The following is an 18,545-nucleotide window of genomic DNA, read 5'->3' as shown; positions in this document are numbered from 1 at the left end:
GGTCTATACTGGAGGGGAAGGTGATATTTTTCCCTCTGACCCATAACTAATCTCTCTCTGAGAGGAAGATGCAATTGCCCCCTTTACCTCTCTCCTACCTAAGGGGAAGGCACCATTACACCTCCAAACCCTCCCAGTCTCCACCTGAGGGGAAGACTATTTATTGCTCCCAAACTCCACTCCTGGTCTCTACCTGAGAGGAAGATGCCATTTTCCCTGTCCCCTTTCATGGTCTTTACCTGAGGGAACAGGCAGATGTCACCCCAGGGCCCTTCTCCAGGTCTCCACCTGAGGGAAAGCACCATTTTCCCACTGCACCTCCCTCACAGATTTCCTGAGGGGAAGGTGCCATTGCCGTCAGTACCATCTATTGATCAATTCCTGAGGGCAAGGTGCCATTTCCATCTATACCTCTCTACTGGTCAATACCTGAGCTGAAGGTGCAATTTTCTCACTGTGCCTCTCTCCCAGGCTCTCCGTGAGGCAAAGGTGCCATTGCCCCGTGCCCCTGTCCTGATCAACACCTGAGGGCACGGCGCCATTTCCCCACAGCACCTTCAGTCTCTGCCTGAGGGGAAGGCACCATTCCCTGCTGGTATCCCCTTCAGACCTTTACCTGAGGGGAAGGCGCCATTCCCCATTCCGCACCCCTCTCCGGGTCTCTGCCTGAGAGGAAGATGCTCCTGTGCCCTCCCTGTGCTCCTCCTCACGTCTCTGCCTGAGGGGAAGGCGCCATTTCCCCCCTGTACTCCTCTCCTGGTCTCTGCCTGAGGGGAAGGCGCTATTGCCCTCTGTTCTCTCTGTGCCCCTCTCCCTGTCTGTCCTGAGGGGAAGGTGCCATTGCCCCCTGTACCCCTCTCTGTCTTCCCCTGAGGGGAAGCCGCCATTGTTCCCTGTACCCGTCTCAGTCTCTCCCTGAGGGGAAGGTGCCATTGTCCCCGTACCCCCTGTCTCAGTAAGGCTTCATTGTGCCCTGTACCCCTGTCTCAGTTCCTCCTTGAGGGGAAACCGCCACTGCCCCCTGGACCCTCTCCGGTCAGTACCCGAAGCGAAGGCGCCACTCCCCCGGAGCTACCTGCCCCTGTCCCCATTCCCAAGGAGCGGACACATCCCAGAGCCGTGCGGGCACCGGCAGCGCCGGGGCGGGCGGAACGGAGCTGGGCGGAGCAGGACCGAAGCGGGGCGGGCGGAACGGAACGGCCGGGGCGGGCGGAACGAACGGCCCCGGCGGCGGAAGGGGCGCTGCCCGCGGGGCATGTCCCCGCCCGGCTCCGGCTCCGGCTCCGGCCGCGGCCCCGGCCCCGGCCCCGGCCCCGGCGAGGTGGCGCGGCGGGACCCACTGGCCGCCGACCTGCGGTGCAGCCTGTTCGCCGCCGCGCTGCAGAGCTACAAGCGGGACTCGGCGCTGAGGCCCTTCCCGGCCCGCTACGCCAGCGGCGACTACAAGGACTTCGAGGGGCTGGTGAGCGCCGGGGGCGGCCCGGGAGGGGCGCGGATGGAGCGGGGAAAGGGGCTGTCTAGTCAGGGACTCCAGGCTGGGAAGTGTGTTGGGATTCCGACCGATAAACCCGCGCGTGGAAGGGCCGGTGTGGGGACGCCAAGGAACGAGCGATGGGTAACAGGTAATGACAGGACGAGAGGAGGTGGCCTCAAGCTGCCCCAGGGGGGGTGTTAAATTGCGTATTTTAGGGAAAATTTCGTCGCTGGAACGGTGGGCCAGCATTGGAACAGGCTGCCTGGGGAAGTAGGCCAGGCTGTCTGTGGAATTGTTAAAAAATCTTGCACAGGTGGCACCTGCGGACATGGTTTAGGTTTAGTTGTGGCCTTGGCAGTGCTGGGTAGTGTTTGGTCTTGACAATCTTAGACATCTTTTCCAGCTTTAGTGTTTCTGGGATTCTGTGAAGTATTAGAAGAGATTGCCCCTACGTGAAATTCAAATTAATATCAAAGAGTTTGCATATTACATGGCCTGAGCACCCCATGTCAGTCCCACTGCACATCCTGCCCTGTGACAGCTTGTTTTGCCTCAGGAGTGTTTGGTTGTTCCTGTGCACACCCCACAGATACTGTGGGTAAATATAAATATTTATACTGTCCCTCCTATTTGCTTTCCTAGCAATTGACAGACCTTCGCACAAACTGGATACAAATGTTTGTATCTCTGAACAGAACCTGTTTTTCAGTTTGTTGGGGTGAAATATTGTTTTGTTTTCACTAGAGGTCCCTGTTTAATCACAGTGGAAGAAGGAGCTTGTGCTAAATGCCTCTGTTGTTAGCTTGCAGATACCAATGCGCTACCAAGCCTGAAAGAACTCCTGGAGTCTGTTCTAAACACAGAAAAAAGGATCTGGGATCTGTTTAGTTGGATTCTGTCATCTAAGGTCTTCATGATACAAAGTACTAAGAAACAGGAGGTAAGTTTTGAATTCTGAAGCTTGCACTTCAGAGAGTATTTCCTCCTGCCAGAATTAGGTTGTTAATTGTGACAGCTTGACAGTTCAACACATCCGTTTTTTCCCTATATATAGAGGTGGTTATTTTGTTTGCAAATAAAATTTTCAGGAGCACTGGTTGGAAGAAATAGTTATGACTGTCAGTAGGTGATGATGGGCAGTACATGAACGTTCCAGACCACAATAGCCCGGTTGGTGCCATGGAGTTGGGTTCTGCTTGTCACTGAGAAAGACAGCTCTGTCTTCTGCCTACTGCCCCAAAATGGAAAGGTTCAGTGCCACTCAGGTACTTCTGTAACAGGCACCAAAATAGTTCTAGAGATTAGCAGCAAGATAAAAACAATTTCTGTTTTCACTTTTTTTTCCTCTTCCAAGATCAGCTGATGAATATATTGTCATAGTAGATCTGTCCTTACATCATCAATTAATTCATAATCACAATTCAGGGTGGTTGGTTGGTTGTTTTTTTCTGGAAAGAATTCGGATTTAACTTTGATAGCAAGAAAGTGTTGGAATTTTTACTTACTCCCTCTGAATTGTGACAGTGTTGAATTCTAACTCAGAAAAGCTTGATCAGGACAGATAAAGCAATGTGAAGGGGCAGGAAGCAGAACTCCAGTGAGTAATCTGACCCCATGAACCAACACTGGTATTCCTTCCTGTTTCTCAGTACAAGAAGATCCAGGAGCTCACAGGGATATCTGGGGCTGCTGTTCCTGCTCCAGACTATCTCTTTGAGGTCGTGTATTGCGACCAAATGAACACCAAGTTTGCTGAGACCAGGGGAGAGCAGAACCTCATCTATGCCTTCCATGGGAGCCGCCTGGAGAACTTCCATTCCATCCTGCACAACGGCCTGCACTGCCACTTGAACAGGGTGAGGCTGCTGCCATTGACACCACCTTCTAACCTTTTAAAAATAGGCCCAGATTCCTTCAGGGGTATGAAATGTGCTGGGGATCTTGTACTGCTGTTTGCACTTCAGTGCAGGCCTTTGTGGATTTTCTAGTGCAGCCTGAGGGTAAAAACTGGAAGTGGCATGAAACCCTTTTCTTCAGCGTGACAGATTATGGCTGTCCTCTGCTTCTTTGTAAGGAAGTGCAATTCCTCTGAAAATTCTGGCCTGTCTGGCAGCCTGCAGCTGGAAAGTGCCTGTCCACAGAGGAGGGGGAAGGCAGTGGCCCAGGCAATGTAGAGATTCTTTCTGCCTGGCTTCGTGTTCAGATCAGCAAAGTTTTAGGTGCTGCTCACAGGTGGAGCCTTCTTTAAATGGCCTGGTTTAGGGAGGCATCCCATAGGATTTGCACCTCTTCAGATTTCAGTGGAAAGGCAGTTGGAACTCCTGGCTTTTTGTGTCAGCTGTAAGGCAGCTTTGACACAGCACCTGCTTGACCTTCCAGTCAACCTGGACTATGTTTTTCCCCCACATTCTCGATGAGTAATGGCTTACCAGATACAATGGACTTACTGGATTAATAATTTTAGCCAGTGTGGCAAATCCTCTGATTCCAAGTTATTAAAACATTTTTATTTAAAAGGCATTCATAATTGAAAAGTACTTCCCCCTTTTCTAGTAAAACATGGATTTAATCCAAGTAAAGCCTTGCCTTGTTTGGGCAGGTTGGATTATTTGAATGATGACAATCTCAATAAATCAATGAAGTGCCTTTTAACAGCAGGGCAGTCATGTTGATGTAAAATACTTTTGCTGGCAAATGCAATCCAAATCCGGGAAGGCATGAATCTGTCCACACCAAGGGCTGTGCCAGGCAGAGAATTTGAGGGATGGGAGAGGGTGACAGTCCCACCCCGGGGAAGTTGTGCCAGGACAAAAACAGTGCATGGACCAGGCCCAGCATGGGTCAGAAAAGCCTTTCATAACCCACCTTCAGAAGCAGAACTGCCAGTCTGAAGGCAAAGAACTCTTGTGTGTTGTTTGAGGTTTGCTCTGGAGGACTTCAGGACAGATTTGTGGTCTCTTTCAGACATCCCTGTTTGGTGAAGGCACCTACCTGACCAGTGACCTGAGCCTGGCTCTGCTGTACAGCCCTCATGGTCTGGGCTGGCAGCGCAGCATGCTGGGCTCTGTCCTCAGCTGTGTGGCTGTTTGTGAGATCATTGACCACCCAGATGTGAAGTGCCAGGTGAAAAAGAAAGGTGAGCCTATTCCAGCAATAACAGTGTAGTAGCTACATCTGTTCTTCATGTTGTTTTCCTTCCCCTGTTAATATTAGCAGGTCCTTGAGCACTGGGTGGGAGACCCACCTCCTTGCCACCCTGGTCTGGGCCATAATGTCATCCATACCAAGGATGACTAGGAGTGGTATAGCCTCAAGCAAACTTCTCAGTCTATTCTTGGATGCTGAGGGATTCAGGGGAATACCAAGACTAGATCTTTGGTTATCTCATTCCCATTCTTCTGATGGGTGTGTATGTGTGTGTCGGTTGTTTGCTTTTTTATAGTTGCTTGAAGTTCTGTGTATTTTTTTTATTTTCTGCTTCCTCAAAACCCTCTTCTCTTTCCAATTCAGATTCAGAAGAAATAGACCGAAAAAGAGCAAGAGTGAAGAACAGTGAAGGGGGGGATGTACCACAGAAGTACTTTGTTGTCATAAACAACCAGCTCTTACGAGTTAAATACTTGCTCGTGTATTCACAGAAACAGCACAGGAGGTAAGAGTTCAGCTGTCTAGAGTGATGAGTGTGCTTTAACATCCAAATAAACACGTCTTACTGTTGAAAAACAACAGAAAACAAGCAAGAAAGATATACTGCACTGCCAGAATTTGTTTTCAGCCTGTTTCCTATGGAAATAAGTGTTACACCACCACCTTGACTCTGTCTTGCTCTTTGACACTCCCAGGCTTAGCTAAATTTCCTTTTTCACCAGACCTGTAAGCACTTAGTATCTTTGAGAGCTCTAATAATCTGTTTGTGGCAGGAGACCAAGAATGGAAGTCTGGTGAGTGCAGCTCTCAAAACTGGGGCAGTTTTAATTCTGCTCTTGTCTATCCTAAGTGGCAGCACTCACTCAGCTACTCAACACATGCCTGAAGGCCAGGCAGCTGCTGCTCCAAACCGCAGGGAAAGGTGTGAACATGGGGAGAAAGGACAGGATTGTGCACAGAGACTTAGGGAAAAGGGATGTGATGAAAATCAGGCTTTGTTAGTTACAAGGATTGTGGAACAACTTCCTGTTTTTATTGCATTCACTTAACCATTTAAAATAAAGAAACCTCAGATACTCTTTGCCGAGGTACCTGTGCATCTCTGACAGAATTCATGCACTTTTCCCTTTTCAGGCCTTCCAGTCAATCTTCCTGGTTCTACACCCACCGTTTTGCCATAATGATGATGCTGTACCTGCTGTTGTTGATTGTGATTGGGGCCAGCAACTCGCCAACCTTCACCTACTACTGGCACAGAATGTTTGACTCTGAGAGATGAGTCACCCAAGATAATAAACTGTTACCTTCACCTCGTGCCTTAAGAATAGCTGATCTGCAATGCACTGCATTTCTTCCAGAGCTCTGGAAATTAAGGTGCCTGGAGCTTTCCAGTTCTGTCACCAATGTATTAATCCTCGTGGCATCTCTTCATTTATTGTTATTTCTGTGTTCCTGTGATTCGGGAGGATGCCCAGTACAGCTGAAAAGGATCACAGTGGTGCAGCTTAGCATGAACCAATTGTTAAAGGGTCCATGGGAAATAAAGGTATTTAAGATTAATGAAAACAGTGTGGAAGCACTCAGGTGTAACTTATTTTCTGTCAAGCTGGGGTATGTTTGCACAAGTTGGAAAGGAGAAATTTTCTGTATTCAGGCAAAGCAATCTGTTAGGAGTCTTATCAGTATGTTTTCAGAAACTGTATGTAGTGTTTAGCATATATCCATGCAGATGGGATCACTTTGAAACTTTTAAAACTAACTTTGGCCAGGAATTTTTATATTTGAGCATAATGATTGTAAGAAAAAAACAACAAGAAATAAATCAACTGCCAAAATGGAAGAAGTTAAATGGTTTCTAATATGTTTTTTTCTCCTCTGTAGAACATTGTTGTGTTTTAATCCTGGCTGGCAGCTAAGCACAAATCCAAACCATTGTCCCTACATGCTATGAGGAAAAGTCTCTCAATCCCGGACAGAACCAGCACAAACATCTACAAGGCTTGTGCTCTCAGCCATGATCTGTCTTGTCCTTACTTAGTGTGCAGATCAGACAGACTCAGCCCTTTCAACATCAATACTGAATAAGGATTCTTCTCACCAAACTGGGGATTTGTTAGAGGGCACAAATCACTTGTACAACATGCAAAGGGCAGCACCTTCCCCCTCCTCTCCAAGTCGTTTGTGTTTGCTGTGGTTACAAAACAACCTACAACTACCTGAAGCAGAGAAAGGAGCAAAGAACTGTCCTCTGGTGAGGGACTGTGCTGGGATAACCCCATGAAGCCCCAGGGATTGTAGGCAGAGAAAAGCCTTGTATGTGCCATGGTTCTATCTTGCAGCCCAGCCTTCAGTAATTTGATAAACACAGGTTTTCATTGCACAGTGAACCACAGCAGCAAAAAATAAAAAATCATCACATATTTCCAGAAAATGAGTCTGTGATTACTCCCTTACTCATTAAATATTTCAAAGAAAATCTCTTCTTCTGCCATCATTCTGGTACCTAATTGCCAGAAATAACGTCCTGGTAATCAGGTTTTCTTAACTCAAGGCTGAGAACAAGTTGATTTCCAGCAACCCCTCTTCTTGGGGGCTGGAGCTAGACACATTTATCCCAGTTAATTTTGCTGCCAGAACAAATTTATTTATTCACCATACAACTTGCAAAACAAGAACATTATAATCCAATTCCCCATTGCCTTTTACAGCCCGTTAATAATGCTCAGTGTCAAAGCACGTTGTGGTGCCTCAGCCCAAGAAGTGTCCATGCTAATTATAGCAGTGATCTGCAATTAAAATATACATAAACTCAATAATTTATTGTGCAACAGATTCAACTACTTTATAGTGGTTTACTCCTTGATACTTCAATGCAGAAACTTGAGGTTTGAGACATGTGGGTCCTGGGAATAGGTGCCCATTTTTGGTCCACCTCAGCATGTTACATTAAATGTTGTGCCATATAAATAGGCAAGTTTAGGGGAGCTAATGTGCCAGCCAGAAAACCTACAGGTATTTGATGCTGTCTAAAGGGTATTGGGTTGCTAAAAGCCTTGTATGTCTGAAAAAAACCACCCATTTTGGGAACAGATGATCTATTTGGGGCTCCCTGGAAAAGATGCAGGTTGTGGGATGGCTCTGTGTGCTGGCACTGCAGGGAAAGGCACAAACCTGGGAGCTCCTGAGCCAGATGAAAGGAACACAGCAGGGAGCTGAAGCTCTTTTCTTAGGGTTTCTTTGCATAGGAAAGTTTCTGAGAGTAAGCAAAAAGAGTAATAGTAGCTCCAGGCTATGTCTCCAGAGAGAGCTCATGGCAGCACGCACAGTCCAGCTCTGCAAGGAAATAGCAAGTATTAAAAGAAAAAAATACAGCTTTTTCTGCTTTTATCAGCTTGAATAGACCCCCCACTGAAAACAGGTGACTGCAGGTAGGGACTGAGTCCTGATGGAGTGTCTGGAGTGTCCCTTGGAGGGCTCAGCCCTGTGTCCCCACGCTCTCAGGCCCATAGGGATGCTGGCACAGCCTCCTCGGTGCTCCAGCTCCACAGCTGCAGAACAAGGCAATGGGGAAGCATTTTAAATACATTTAAGGTGCTCACATTCTACCTAGCAGGCTGGCAAAATACTTAATATCCTACTCCCACGCTTGTTTTCTGTGCTCCCTGCTGATTTCAGCATGTGTTTCCCAACGTGGCGAGGTGCAGTCAGCTGGATTAATGCGGGTATTGTGCTGAGTAACTAACAGTATTATGAATTAACCCAAGGTTTGTGTTAGCCTCTTAAGCCACTTGCGTGGCTCTTTGAACATGCACAGTGCTATAAAAACACTACCAGGGAATGAATCAGAATTTCCTCTGGTACAAAGGGCTGCTGTGTCTGAAGCAGGCAGCCCACGGAGAGGGCGAGGAGTTGTAAAATTGAGAGCTACCTGTGCTTATTGATGTGTTTGTTGCATTACTGTGGTGAATATTAAGGAACTGTTACTGAATCAGATCAATCTGATCCTGCTGGGACTGCAGGGAGGAGCGTGGCAGCTGGTGCTTTCTGGTGGGGACAAGAAAGTTTTATGGAAGGGGAAGAATTTCCCTCACATAAGGGGAAATAGATAATATATACATGAATATAAATATAAGGGTTTTTTCACTATATATATATATATGTATATGAAGATCTCAGGAGTCAGATGGAGAGAAGGGAAGGTGCTGTTGGGGAACAGGGATCTGGGGCAATGTGGAGGAGAGGGAACCTCCAAAGAAAGCAGGAGCACCCCTAGGGTGGAGAGAAGCGAGGCCCCAGGATTCATGCTCCTACTAAGTGATGCAAAAACTTTGTGCTCTCTAAAGTATGAGCAAATTTAAGAAGAGCAGACTCAGAAACAGAGGAATACTCAAACCAGGCCTGGACTTTGATGCACCTCTGACAGGACCCAAACCCAGGTGGATCCCAGCAATCCCAGAGAGGTGCTGCATCTCCCCCTTCCCACGTGCAGTGAGCACATGGCTTGGCAGCACACTCCTCCAGTGACATTTTCCTTCTCTCATGAAAGCTGCCACTTTGGGCACTTTGCCCACACTCCAGGCTTCACAAAATGTCACTTGGTGCACCAGCAACAGGAGGGAAGGTATCAAAGAAGCAGGCAAAAGGAACAGCACTGGAGTACCTGCAAGCATCCCAAGGGATGTGCCATGCTTCCCCTAAGGACCAAGGACTGCATGCCTGCCAGCATTCCTATTTTCCTACCCCTCACAGAGGTCTTTTCCCACCTAAATAATTCCAAGATCATCGAGTCCACCTAAAGCCAAACCTGCCTCAGCCCTCTCACTGTACCCATGGGGTGCAAAGGTGGAGGATCCCTCACAGGAGGGAAAAAGTGCTTCTTGCTCCTCAGAGATCTCCCAGCTCTCCTGCTGCTGGGCAAGAGAAGACATGTGGTCTTAAGTGCATGAGCAATGCTGGACCTGCTCACTCCCACTCAGCATGAAGTGGATGAACAAAGTTTTCAGTAGATGAAAGACACTTTCCTGCTTATTGGAGGCTTTCCAGAAAATCAACACACCTTCAAGTTCTGCCTCCCATCAGCAGCAATATAAACACAGAGACCAGAGGAGTGCTGGTGAATAAATTAACTCCTTCTGCTGCCAGCCATCACCTTACAAGAGGCCCTTCTTTGCCAGCCTGGCATCAGCCAACCCTGCATTTTGTAATTAACCTTGAGCAGGACAAGCCCAGGAAAGCCAAACTGTGATTATGCATCTCTTTGAAGTTTGGATGCTTCCTAAATGGCTCACACTAATCCCCACCAGTTGGTCTGGGCTTCTGCAGTTCTAATTGATTTTTTTTTCTCCTTGGGCAACATGTTTAGCATAAATGATAGTCAGCATGGGGAAAGGCAAGTGCTGGACACTGGACTGTAGCTCACCCTGAGCACTCTGGCTTCCCATATCCTCACTGCCCAGCCTCAGCCAGCCTGCAAGGATTGCTTCCCACCCCTCTAGTCTTAATAATTTGGTAGCTGTGGCACTGGGAGACCAGTACAGATCCTTTCTGACTGATGGGGAACCATCCCCTCTTAGAGACAGGGTCGAGAAAAAGCCCCCTCAGTACCTGAAGAGCTTGGGTGGAGACATCTCCCAGCTCCCTACACATGCAGCCACAGCAAGCCAAGAGTTGTTTTTAAAACAAAGCTCTTTCATCCTGATAAAGACCAGATGCTCGTTCAAAGCTGTGGTGGCCACAAAAATAGCCAAGGAAGCACTTCCTGCCAAGTCCAGAGCTCCTGAGCTGCCCAAAGCTTCACAAAACTAAAAAAAACAACAACCCACCTGGCTCAAAACTAAATTTCTCTTCAAAAGGAAAAAACACATTTAATAACAATCATCAGAGAATGAAAAAAGAAATAATCCACTATTTCTAATTACCTGGAAAGGGCAACACAGTTGAATAAGCCCATCTCTTCAACCCATATCAGAGAAGAGACCTCCACCTTCTCAAGCAACCTTTGGCACAGTGGTAAAAGCAAACAAACCAGCTGACCCCTCCAGAAGCCTCCTTTGCCCTCTCAGGAAAGCCAAATACTGCCAGCCCTCACCTGGCACTAAGAGGTGCTGATGGGTCCCTCCACCTACCCACTGTTTCTCATCACCTTCCCTGTTGGGACACCTTTGCCATCACCTGTGGGGTGTCTGCACCTGCCCTGGTTGGGGCAGAGCCAAGGGGTTGGTGTTGGGTCAAGCTCTTAGGGCAAAGCCAATGTGTCCAGCACGTGGTCTGCAGCCTGCCAGCAGTCCTGTGCATTGGGAGGGGGGGACAGAGAGGTCCAGAGGGACTGGGCAGTGTCACATCTGGTTCTCACTCTCTGATGACCCCAAACACCCTCCCTGCTGGTCAGTTCTGTGTCCTGAACTGCTGTGTAAGGATGTGTTTGTACCACCCCCTGCACACCAGAACATGGAGCAGGGACTGTTTTCCCTTCTGGCTACCTCCAAAAAGGAGAAGAAACCCCATCCCATCCTATCCCACTGTGCTTCTTTGTACCACTCTTGCCCCAGCCAATACATCCCCACACAACTAATGAGCTTTCATTAGTTAGTCCTCAGATATTCAAATCTTTCCCAGGGCTTGTCACAGCTGTGGAAGAACCAGGTAGGCTCTGAGCCAGGAGATATGAGATTTCCAGAGAGCTTTTCCTGCAATGGGTAGAGTAAACAGAGTAAAAGCCTGTGATTGCACCTTTGCAGCCTCAGTGACACCATCCATGCAGCTCCACACCTGGGTGCAGGTGCAAAGGGCACTTCAAGACCAGTCACCCCACAGACATGGCCCTGGACCATGAAGGACATGGCAAGTCTCCTGCCAGGGGTGGGTGCTGGAAGGGTACAGAAGCTTGACCCCAGAATCAGTGATGGAGCATGCGTCGTGTACAAGAATGTTTTTCTAGTCATCACAGGGCTGCCAGATTATGGCAGAATGACTATAAACACCCCCAAATGTTCTTCACCCTGAGTACAGGCAGGAGATACATTTCCAGTTTCTGGCCAGAGACCCTTACCCACCACAGCTGGGTGGCAAACCTCCGTAGGACAGTCTCCAGAATGATCCCAAAGCTGTGCCTCCCATCTCATTGTGGGTACATCTCTTCATCAGACTGCGCTGACTGTTGTCCCGTTGGAGCCCCCTGATGCCACACCACCATTTACAGCACCATCCTTGACATTCTTCTCTGAGGCTGAGATGGGTTTGTGTCTCTTGTGCCTGGTGATGGCTGTTTCGATGCCCCTGAGACACAACTGCACGTCCTCCCGAAAGGAGGGGGTGTACAGCCCATAAATGACAGGGTCTGTGCAGGTGTGCAGCAAGCCAAAGAGGAAGAAGCTGTGGTTGACATACTCAGGCATCTTCTGGATCATGGCTGGCTGGAACCAGTACCACAGGCCCAGGAGGTAGTAAGGGGTCCAGCAGATGATGAAGGTGGCAACAATCACTACGGTCATCTTGAGAGTCTTCATGCGTGCCTTGGAGATGTGTTCGTTTTGATTTCTTGTCAAACCTGCCAGGGAGAGTCAAAAGGATAGTTGGAGATGGGGGAAAACCAGGGGAACATAACCATCTGTGATCCTGCTTCTGTCAGAAAAGGGAGACCACCTCATGGTCTGGCCCATCGCCCTCAGGCAGCAGAAGACAGAAAGGAATGGGGTCAATTTGTTTGTATAAAACCCCTTAGTTGGTTTATCCTTCAAAGGGTGATGGGACAGATCCAACAACTCCAGGCTGGAGCAGGTTCAGTCAAGGAGTCATGGTGGACAATAAAGGGCTGGGCCCTGCTTACCTTTGTTGATCTTTAGCTGCCTACTGATCTCCCAAAGGATCCGGATGTAGCAAACGACCATGACGCTCAGGGGGGTGATGTAGAGGGTGGTGAAGGTGAACATATTGTAGACAGTTTCCTCCCAGTGTGCTCGGAAGCTCCCATGAGTAACACACTGGGTGAAGTTCCCTCCTGGGATTGTGTGCAGGTGGAAGAGGAAAAGCTGAAATGGAGAACCAAAGAATAACTCAGAGAGGATTTGGAACAGGGCACTGTGTCCTGGAGATGCTGCTGGCTGTGCATGGAGAGCAACTCCCTGCTGTTGTCAGGCTGGGAGAGGAGCTCTGAGCACCTAAGTCATGGCTTGGTCAGGATGAGTGAGATCTGACAGCCAAGAAATCCCATTTCTTACTGTAAGGAATGTTATTTTGGTCAGGGACAGCTCGGTTTCATCTTAGTCTGCTCCAATATGTTCATTAGTGATGCATTTTAGCAGAAGACAATCACGTACATGAGGAATAAAAAATAGTGCACACCATTTTTCCCAAGCCCTCAGACAAACACCCTGAACAGGTGCCGTGAGGAAGGTGCAAAGCAGCCCTGACCACCCAACACACAATCGCACCTCTTCCCTCAGCAGAGCCAATCCGGTGGTGGTGAAGCCCATGGATTGGGACAGACTGGTTGGGAATACCTTCTCCAAAACCACCCCAGCCTGGGCAGATCCGTGGGGAGGGCACCAAGCCCTACCTGGGGCAAAGCCAGGAGCACACTGCCAGCCCAGGCGGCACGGAGCAGTGTCCCATTGCGGCGGTGAGCGCGGGAGAAGGGACGGAGCACGGCCGCGTGCCGGTCCAGGCTGATGACCACCAGCACCAGGGCAGCCGCGTACATGGCAAACAGCTTGAGGAAGTTGAGGACCTTGCAGGAGATGTCCCCTCCGTACCACTGCACCGTCACATTCCACGCCGCATCCAGCGGCATCACCGTCACCGTCACCAGCAGGTCGGCCAGCGCCAGGCTGAGGATCAGCGGCTGCACGTGGGATTTCCTCCTCTTCCTCAGCAGGCTGCCGAGCACCGCCGCGTTGCTGCCCACCGCCAGCAGGAAGAAGATGGCTGTGATGATCACACGGACCTTCGCCGCCTGTGTGAACCGCGGCTCGACCCAGAACTGGGGGTAGCCAGAGGCTGAGACATTGGCGTCCTGCCACACAGTGGGGCCGTGGGGGGAGGCACGGAGCTGCTCCTCACTCATCCCCTGCTGAGACACAAGTGGCAAAGTGAACCCCTTCTTAGGGGCTGTGCAGGGTGCTGTGGCTTCAGTGTAAGGAGAAATGGGGACATGGGGGGATCTGCACTGCAAGCACCAGCACCAGCCTATCAGTCCCGCCCCATCCTGTCCTGTCCCCTCTGTGTTGCCCATTGTGCCGGGCCATCGTGTCCCCCAGTCGCGGTGACACGGCCCAGCTGCCCTCCCTGGCTAACCCCTGCTGTAGTTATAGTGACTGTTCACACAGACATATATTTTTAGCTCCTTGCAAGGCGGTTGAGCAGCTGGGAAGCAGGAGTGGTGGCCAGGACCATGGGACCAATTGCTGCCTGCCAGCATCCTGCTGGGAATGGGTCATACCAGAGCTGGCTGAGCCTGTATTGGGGCAGTCGTGCTCGGTTCAAGGACTCGTCCTTCGAAAGGGGGTTTGCAAGCAGGACTTGGCTTTTTAGAAACCCTACAGCCCTTTCCATTAATGTGTTAAACCTTAATGGTCCACCTCCAGTGCCGGATCTGAGGCCAAGGGTGGGAGCACCTGAGGATGGCCAGGAGGGAATCCCACATTGTCCAGAGGCTGACAGTGACTACTGGGAGATCACAGTGGAATTTAGGAGCCTGGACCCTCATAGGACCCTGGCAGCAGCAGCTCAACACCTCTGTCCCTTTCCCTGGGGGGGAGCAAAGCAGGAGGAGGAGGAGAAGGTAGAAAACCCCCATATGGAGGGTGGCTGTGGGGTGATAAGCAGCATGGTGGTTCCTGAAGCTTGATTTAACTCCCCCTTTTTCCTGAGCAGACCCATTTCAAGGGCAAATACTTCCAACTCCTGGGCACATGAGCTGTTAACAGTCCCAGCTGCAGGTACAGTACATCTCTTACTGTTTCAAGCACTTTCCTGTTAAAATAAAGCATTCCCTACCTTTGCACAAATGACAGGAGAAGCAGAGATCAAATCTGTCTCCCCAGATCTGCAGGATGGAGATGCCAACACCTTGCACCAAACAGTCTCCTCCAGCCCCAGCACCCTCACCCGAAGCCCCCTCTCCCTCACTGCCTTCACCCCCCTCCTCCCCAAACACCAACCCAACAAACAAACAGCAAAAAGAAAAAGCAGTTAAAAAGTACCAAGTTGCTTCTTGGCTGTCTGGAAGAAATAAGGAGAAACGCGTGTCCAGGTCAGGATTTATCCCAGCTGATGGGAACATACCTGGCATACGCATGCCCTGATGCCAGGAGAAGATGCTCCGTCTTTCCCACAGGTCTCCCACTGCTGCGGTGCTGAGTCAGGATGCTCCAGTGTTTCTTTGCATCACATCCCTGCAACAAACCTTGAAGCAGTAAAATCTCCCCTTGCCAGCGGCCGAGCCGGGAGCGACGCTGCTGTTAGTGTGGTGTATGCAGCATCTGGAGATGGGAATGCTGCTGCAAACAGTCCCTGCACCAGCAAACCAGGAGCAGGGCACTCAGGTGGGCACCCACGGGCTGCCTGACTCACGCAGCCACCACCACCCCTGCCCTCATCAGCTTAACGAGCTGCCCTCTTAATAAGCAGGCAGTGGGGATGATGATAAAGAATGCAAGAAATGTTGTAATGCAAGAAATGGCCAAAATTCAAAACGTTGTGGCCAAATGTGGCTCCATCAGGGATAAGTGCCAACTCTCCCTGCACTGCTTCACTATAAATACAGGGAAATGAGTTAATTATCCATGGAGTTAGTGATGAACGTCCCGTTGCTCAGACAACCAGGAGACTCACACACACACACACACACACACACACACACACTCCTCAGTGATGATCCTGGACCACACGGGTCCGTGGGAGCATCACAGGTACGTGCCTGGACTGGAGATGCTGCAAGCAGGGGATTAATAAGAGGAAACTTGGAGCGTTTTGCCATTTTAATGAACACACATTTTTTTCTGCACTCTATCAGTTCCCATCTAGTTCTTTCTGTGTTTCTTGCAGCATAACGCAGTGAGAGGGAAGGACCTTGGAAGGGACACAGAGCTCACAGGAGTTTAAAATATATGATGTGCAATTCAAGGACAGGAAGGGAAACTGAGGACAGTAAAAGAGCTGTGGGGGTGACAGAGGGTCAGCCCCAAGCCCTGCTGGGACCAGCACCGGCAAACACTCTCCCAGGGGCACCATGGGGACTTCAATGACATGCAAATAGACCTTCACTTCTCTCAGGCTATTAAATTAAGGAGTGGAGGTCCCTGCAGCTTCCAGGCTGGCAGTGTTGGCTCTGCATTGTTGCCTAAGAGAAGAAAATTCACTTTCTGGGTTAGCTTTTCCATCTTTAAGCCTATTGCCACTTACTTACAGGAGGAAATGCCCGAGCTCTGAGGGGGTTGCACCACCTCTGTGGCTGCTCTGCATGCAGGAGTGCTCCTGGGAACAAGCAGAAAAGGACTTTTTTACTCTGTGAGTTTAAGAATCAAATTATGTGGCAGATAGAGAGGCTCCTGAGAGCAAGAGATGCTGCAGGCACTGGACAGCTTCGCTCCTGAGTTCCCTAAACACCCATCACTTCTGCATGGAACTGCCAGAAGAGATTATGCTGGAAACTCTCTGCCTGGAGCCATAGAGGGAAATTCCTGCACCCAAAGTGCTTTACATCTGAGGGGAAAGAGAAAAGCAGACCCATCACTGGCACTGTCAGTGAGTAACAGCCACTGCTGCCACATGGGAGGGGACTGTCCCCATCGCCTCCTTACCTAGCAGTGGCATTGCCCTCCAGTGCCATAGGAACCAGCCTGGTCCTCAGGAGAAAAATAGCACAAAACCCATGAAAGAGTTGGGTGGAAGCCTGTTTGTTACAGCAACCACTTTCTCCTGGTTTTAGGCTCCTGTTTAAAGCCAAGGTTCGGCCCCACACACTCATTCTTATTTTTCCTTTTATATAGCCCTTTGCACCTGCACAAAAGCAATTAAATAGTGAGTCAGGAATGTATTCCCTCTTTGTCCTTCGTCCTGGCTGGTGGCCTTTTTGTCTAGAAATGTCCTCCTCATCCCCAACTGTATGATGCAAGAGAGGGACAGGATTTTTCTTGGGAACTGTAATCCTTGCTCATGCCACAACAAAGCCTTTAGTCCCTGTTCAGAGAGGATTTTTTTAGCATACCATCACACAGAAATGTCCTGGGCATGCATTAGCAATAAGTCTTATTTTAAGGGCGGAGTCCCTTAATGAAATGACTATTTTTCTCCAGCGTTTGCACAGTAACCCCCTTGTGTTTTCTCTCTTTTTTTTTTGCTCATCTCCTCAAAGGTCAGCTTGGATGTTGTCTGCTCAGCAGCCTTCAGCAGAATCCCTGAACACTGGTTTAACCATCAGAGCCTTTTGGTCTCCAGGATTAGGAAACAGTGCTGGCAGGAAGGGCTTGTTTCCATACATCCCAGCTTGGCTCTTCCCAAAATCCCCTCCTTTTGGGATGGTGCCCCAGTACATACCCAGAGCTGCAGCCCAGCACTGGGTCATGAGGGGACAGAGCATTCCCCAGTGTCCCCAAATAGGATTTATCTCCCCAGATCCATACAGATGCTGGAGAAAACAGAATCCAGACAGCCACACTGGATAGTACAGCCCCAGTGGCAATTTCTGCACGAGCAGACCTTAAACAAAAATGCAAGTGCTGTGTTTTTCCATCGGACATCCCATATAAACTCGGATCTCATCCAGGGAAAGCAGCGTGGGATACAGTTTCCATTAACCAAGTGCAAACATGCAGCAGGGAACCTGCTGCTGTTTATCCTGATAAGTCACTGCTGGGGTCTTGGCTTCCCAAAGAGAGAAAAATTTGCATTTTCCTCTCTGAGAGAAACTCCAGCTGCTGGGAATTATGGGGGAGGTAACAATGGGTGATTCTTTGGCTGGACCCATCACCTGCACCCTCACCCCAGGCAGGTGTTTCTGCCAGGGTGGCTGCCCAAAAACTTCCCTTTGCTCAGACAAACCTCACTATTTCAGTGGGGGTTTTTTAATGTTGAATTTTTTTTGCCTCCAATTCTTCTTCTCCTCTTCCAAACCTTGAATTGTCTCAGGAACAGCTCGTCCAAGGAAATTTTTGTCTCATACTGGACTCGAAACAGAAAGTCTAGTCAGGGACATCTGACATGCAATGTTTTTGTGAGTAAATACCAACGTCCATGAAGTCATTTCCCGGGGTTAGAAATGAGCTCACCTCTGGAACGACTTCTCTTCTTACCCAAAGTTCACAAGTCAAGAGGTTGGGAAGCTCCCAGTTTTCTGCCTTCTCATTAAATAACAGCAACATGAAAACCAGCACAGTGCCACCTTTGGCTGGATGCTACCAACAGATCCGGAGTGGGGCATCACCCAAAATTCCCTACAATCTTTGCAGCGAAAGGCAGAGGCTCAGTGGTCACTGGGGCTAAACCAGCACCTCTTTTTCTGCCTGCTCAGCCAGCCCTGGCCGCTCTGCCGAGCCTGCCAGGAGGGATGGAAATTGCCGCCCCTCCTGGGGATAATCTCGGTCATCCCGTCCTTCTCCTAAAATCCTTTGTTTAAAGCAGAGGGAGGGATCTCTCCTGCCCTCCGGGCTCAATTACTTGGTAAACTGTGTCTTCAGAGCATTTCTTGGTAAAACAATGCGGTTTCTGATTCAGCTTCCCACACTGAAGCCTCACTGGAGACCTCGCTGATAAAAGCCCTTCTCTGGGCAGGTATCGCTCCATCAGACAGTGGTGCTGAGGAAAACGTGCTCAAAACTGCTGCACTTCCCACCTTCTAAGACCTGGCTGGTGCTCCTGGTGCTGCTGAGCCCAGATGTCCAGCATCGTTCCCAGCTGTTCCCCAAATTCACATCTTCCCACGTGGAGC

General features: G+C 49.5%; 2 protein-coding genes and 1 long non-coding RNA gene across 8 annotated transcripts in view; 1 reads left to right on the top strand and 2 right to left on the bottom strand.

The window, feature by feature from the left end:
- The window catches only part of LOC139678135 (uncharacterized), a 31,733-nt gene extending 30,571 nt beyond the window's left edge, over positions 1-1,162 (bottom strand). For 2 of the 3 annotated variants that reach the window (XR_011698965.1, XR_011698963.1), the window contains exon 1: positions 1,044-1,162. This is a non-coding gene — a long non-coding RNA (uncharacterized lncRNA). The remainder of the gene's footprint in view (positions 1-1,043) is intronic. The other variant, XR_011698964.1, reaches the window with a different exon arrangement.
- On the top strand, positions 1,109-6,464 carry PARP16 (poly(ADP-ribose) polymerase family member 16). Its single transcript, XM_071568729.1, has 6 exons — positions 1,109-1,462; positions 2,277-2,414; positions 3,124-3,330; positions 4,439-4,610; positions 4,985-5,126; positions 5,756-6,464. Exons 1-6 carry the CDS (start codon positions 1,256-1,258, stop codon positions 5,898-5,900), a joined length of 1,011 nt encoding a protein of 336 aa, XP_071424830.1. The 5' UTR covers positions 1,109-1,255; the 3' UTR covers positions 5,901-6,464.
- A 792-nt stretch (positions 6,465-7,256) lies between these two features.
- On the bottom strand, positions 7,257-15,078 carry LOC139678162 (gonadotropin-releasing hormone II receptor-like). 4 transcript variants are annotated; one of them, XM_071568783.1, is made up of 5 exons: positions 14,903-15,078; positions 14,615-14,663; positions 13,176-13,685; positions 12,447-12,648; positions 7,257-12,167 (listed from the first exon to the last, which is right to left on the bottom strand). In XM_071568783.1, exons 3-5 carry the CDS (start codon positions 13,680-13,682, stop codon positions 11,761-11,763), a joined length of 1,116 nt encoding a protein of 371 aa, XP_071424884.1. In that variant the 5' UTR covers positions 13,683-13,685; positions 14,615-14,663; positions 14,903-15,078; the 3' UTR covers positions 7,257-11,760. The 4 variants fall into 4 exon arrangements, with proteins under 4 accessions (XP_071424884.1, XP_071424885.1, XP_071424882.1 ...); XM_071568784.1 differs by lacking the exon at positions 14,615-14,663 and having other exon boundaries at positions 13,176-13,688; positions 14,903-14,984; XM_071568781.1 differs by lacking the exon at positions 14,615-14,663 and having other exon boundaries at positions 14,903-14,983.
- Positions 15,079-18,545: the final 3,467 nt, after the last annotated feature.

The sequence above is a fragment of the Pithys albifrons genome, chromosome 13 (assembly GCF_047495875.1).
Source record: "Pithys albifrons albifrons isolate INPA30051 chromosome 13, PitAlb_v1, whole genome shotgun sequence".
Lineage (NCBI taxonomy): Eukaryota > Metazoa > Chordata > Aves > Passeriformes > Thamnophilidae > Pithys > Pithys albifrons.
The sequence above is the reverse complement of the archived record's forward strand: the minus strand, read 5'-3'. Positions and strand labels throughout refer to the sequence as shown.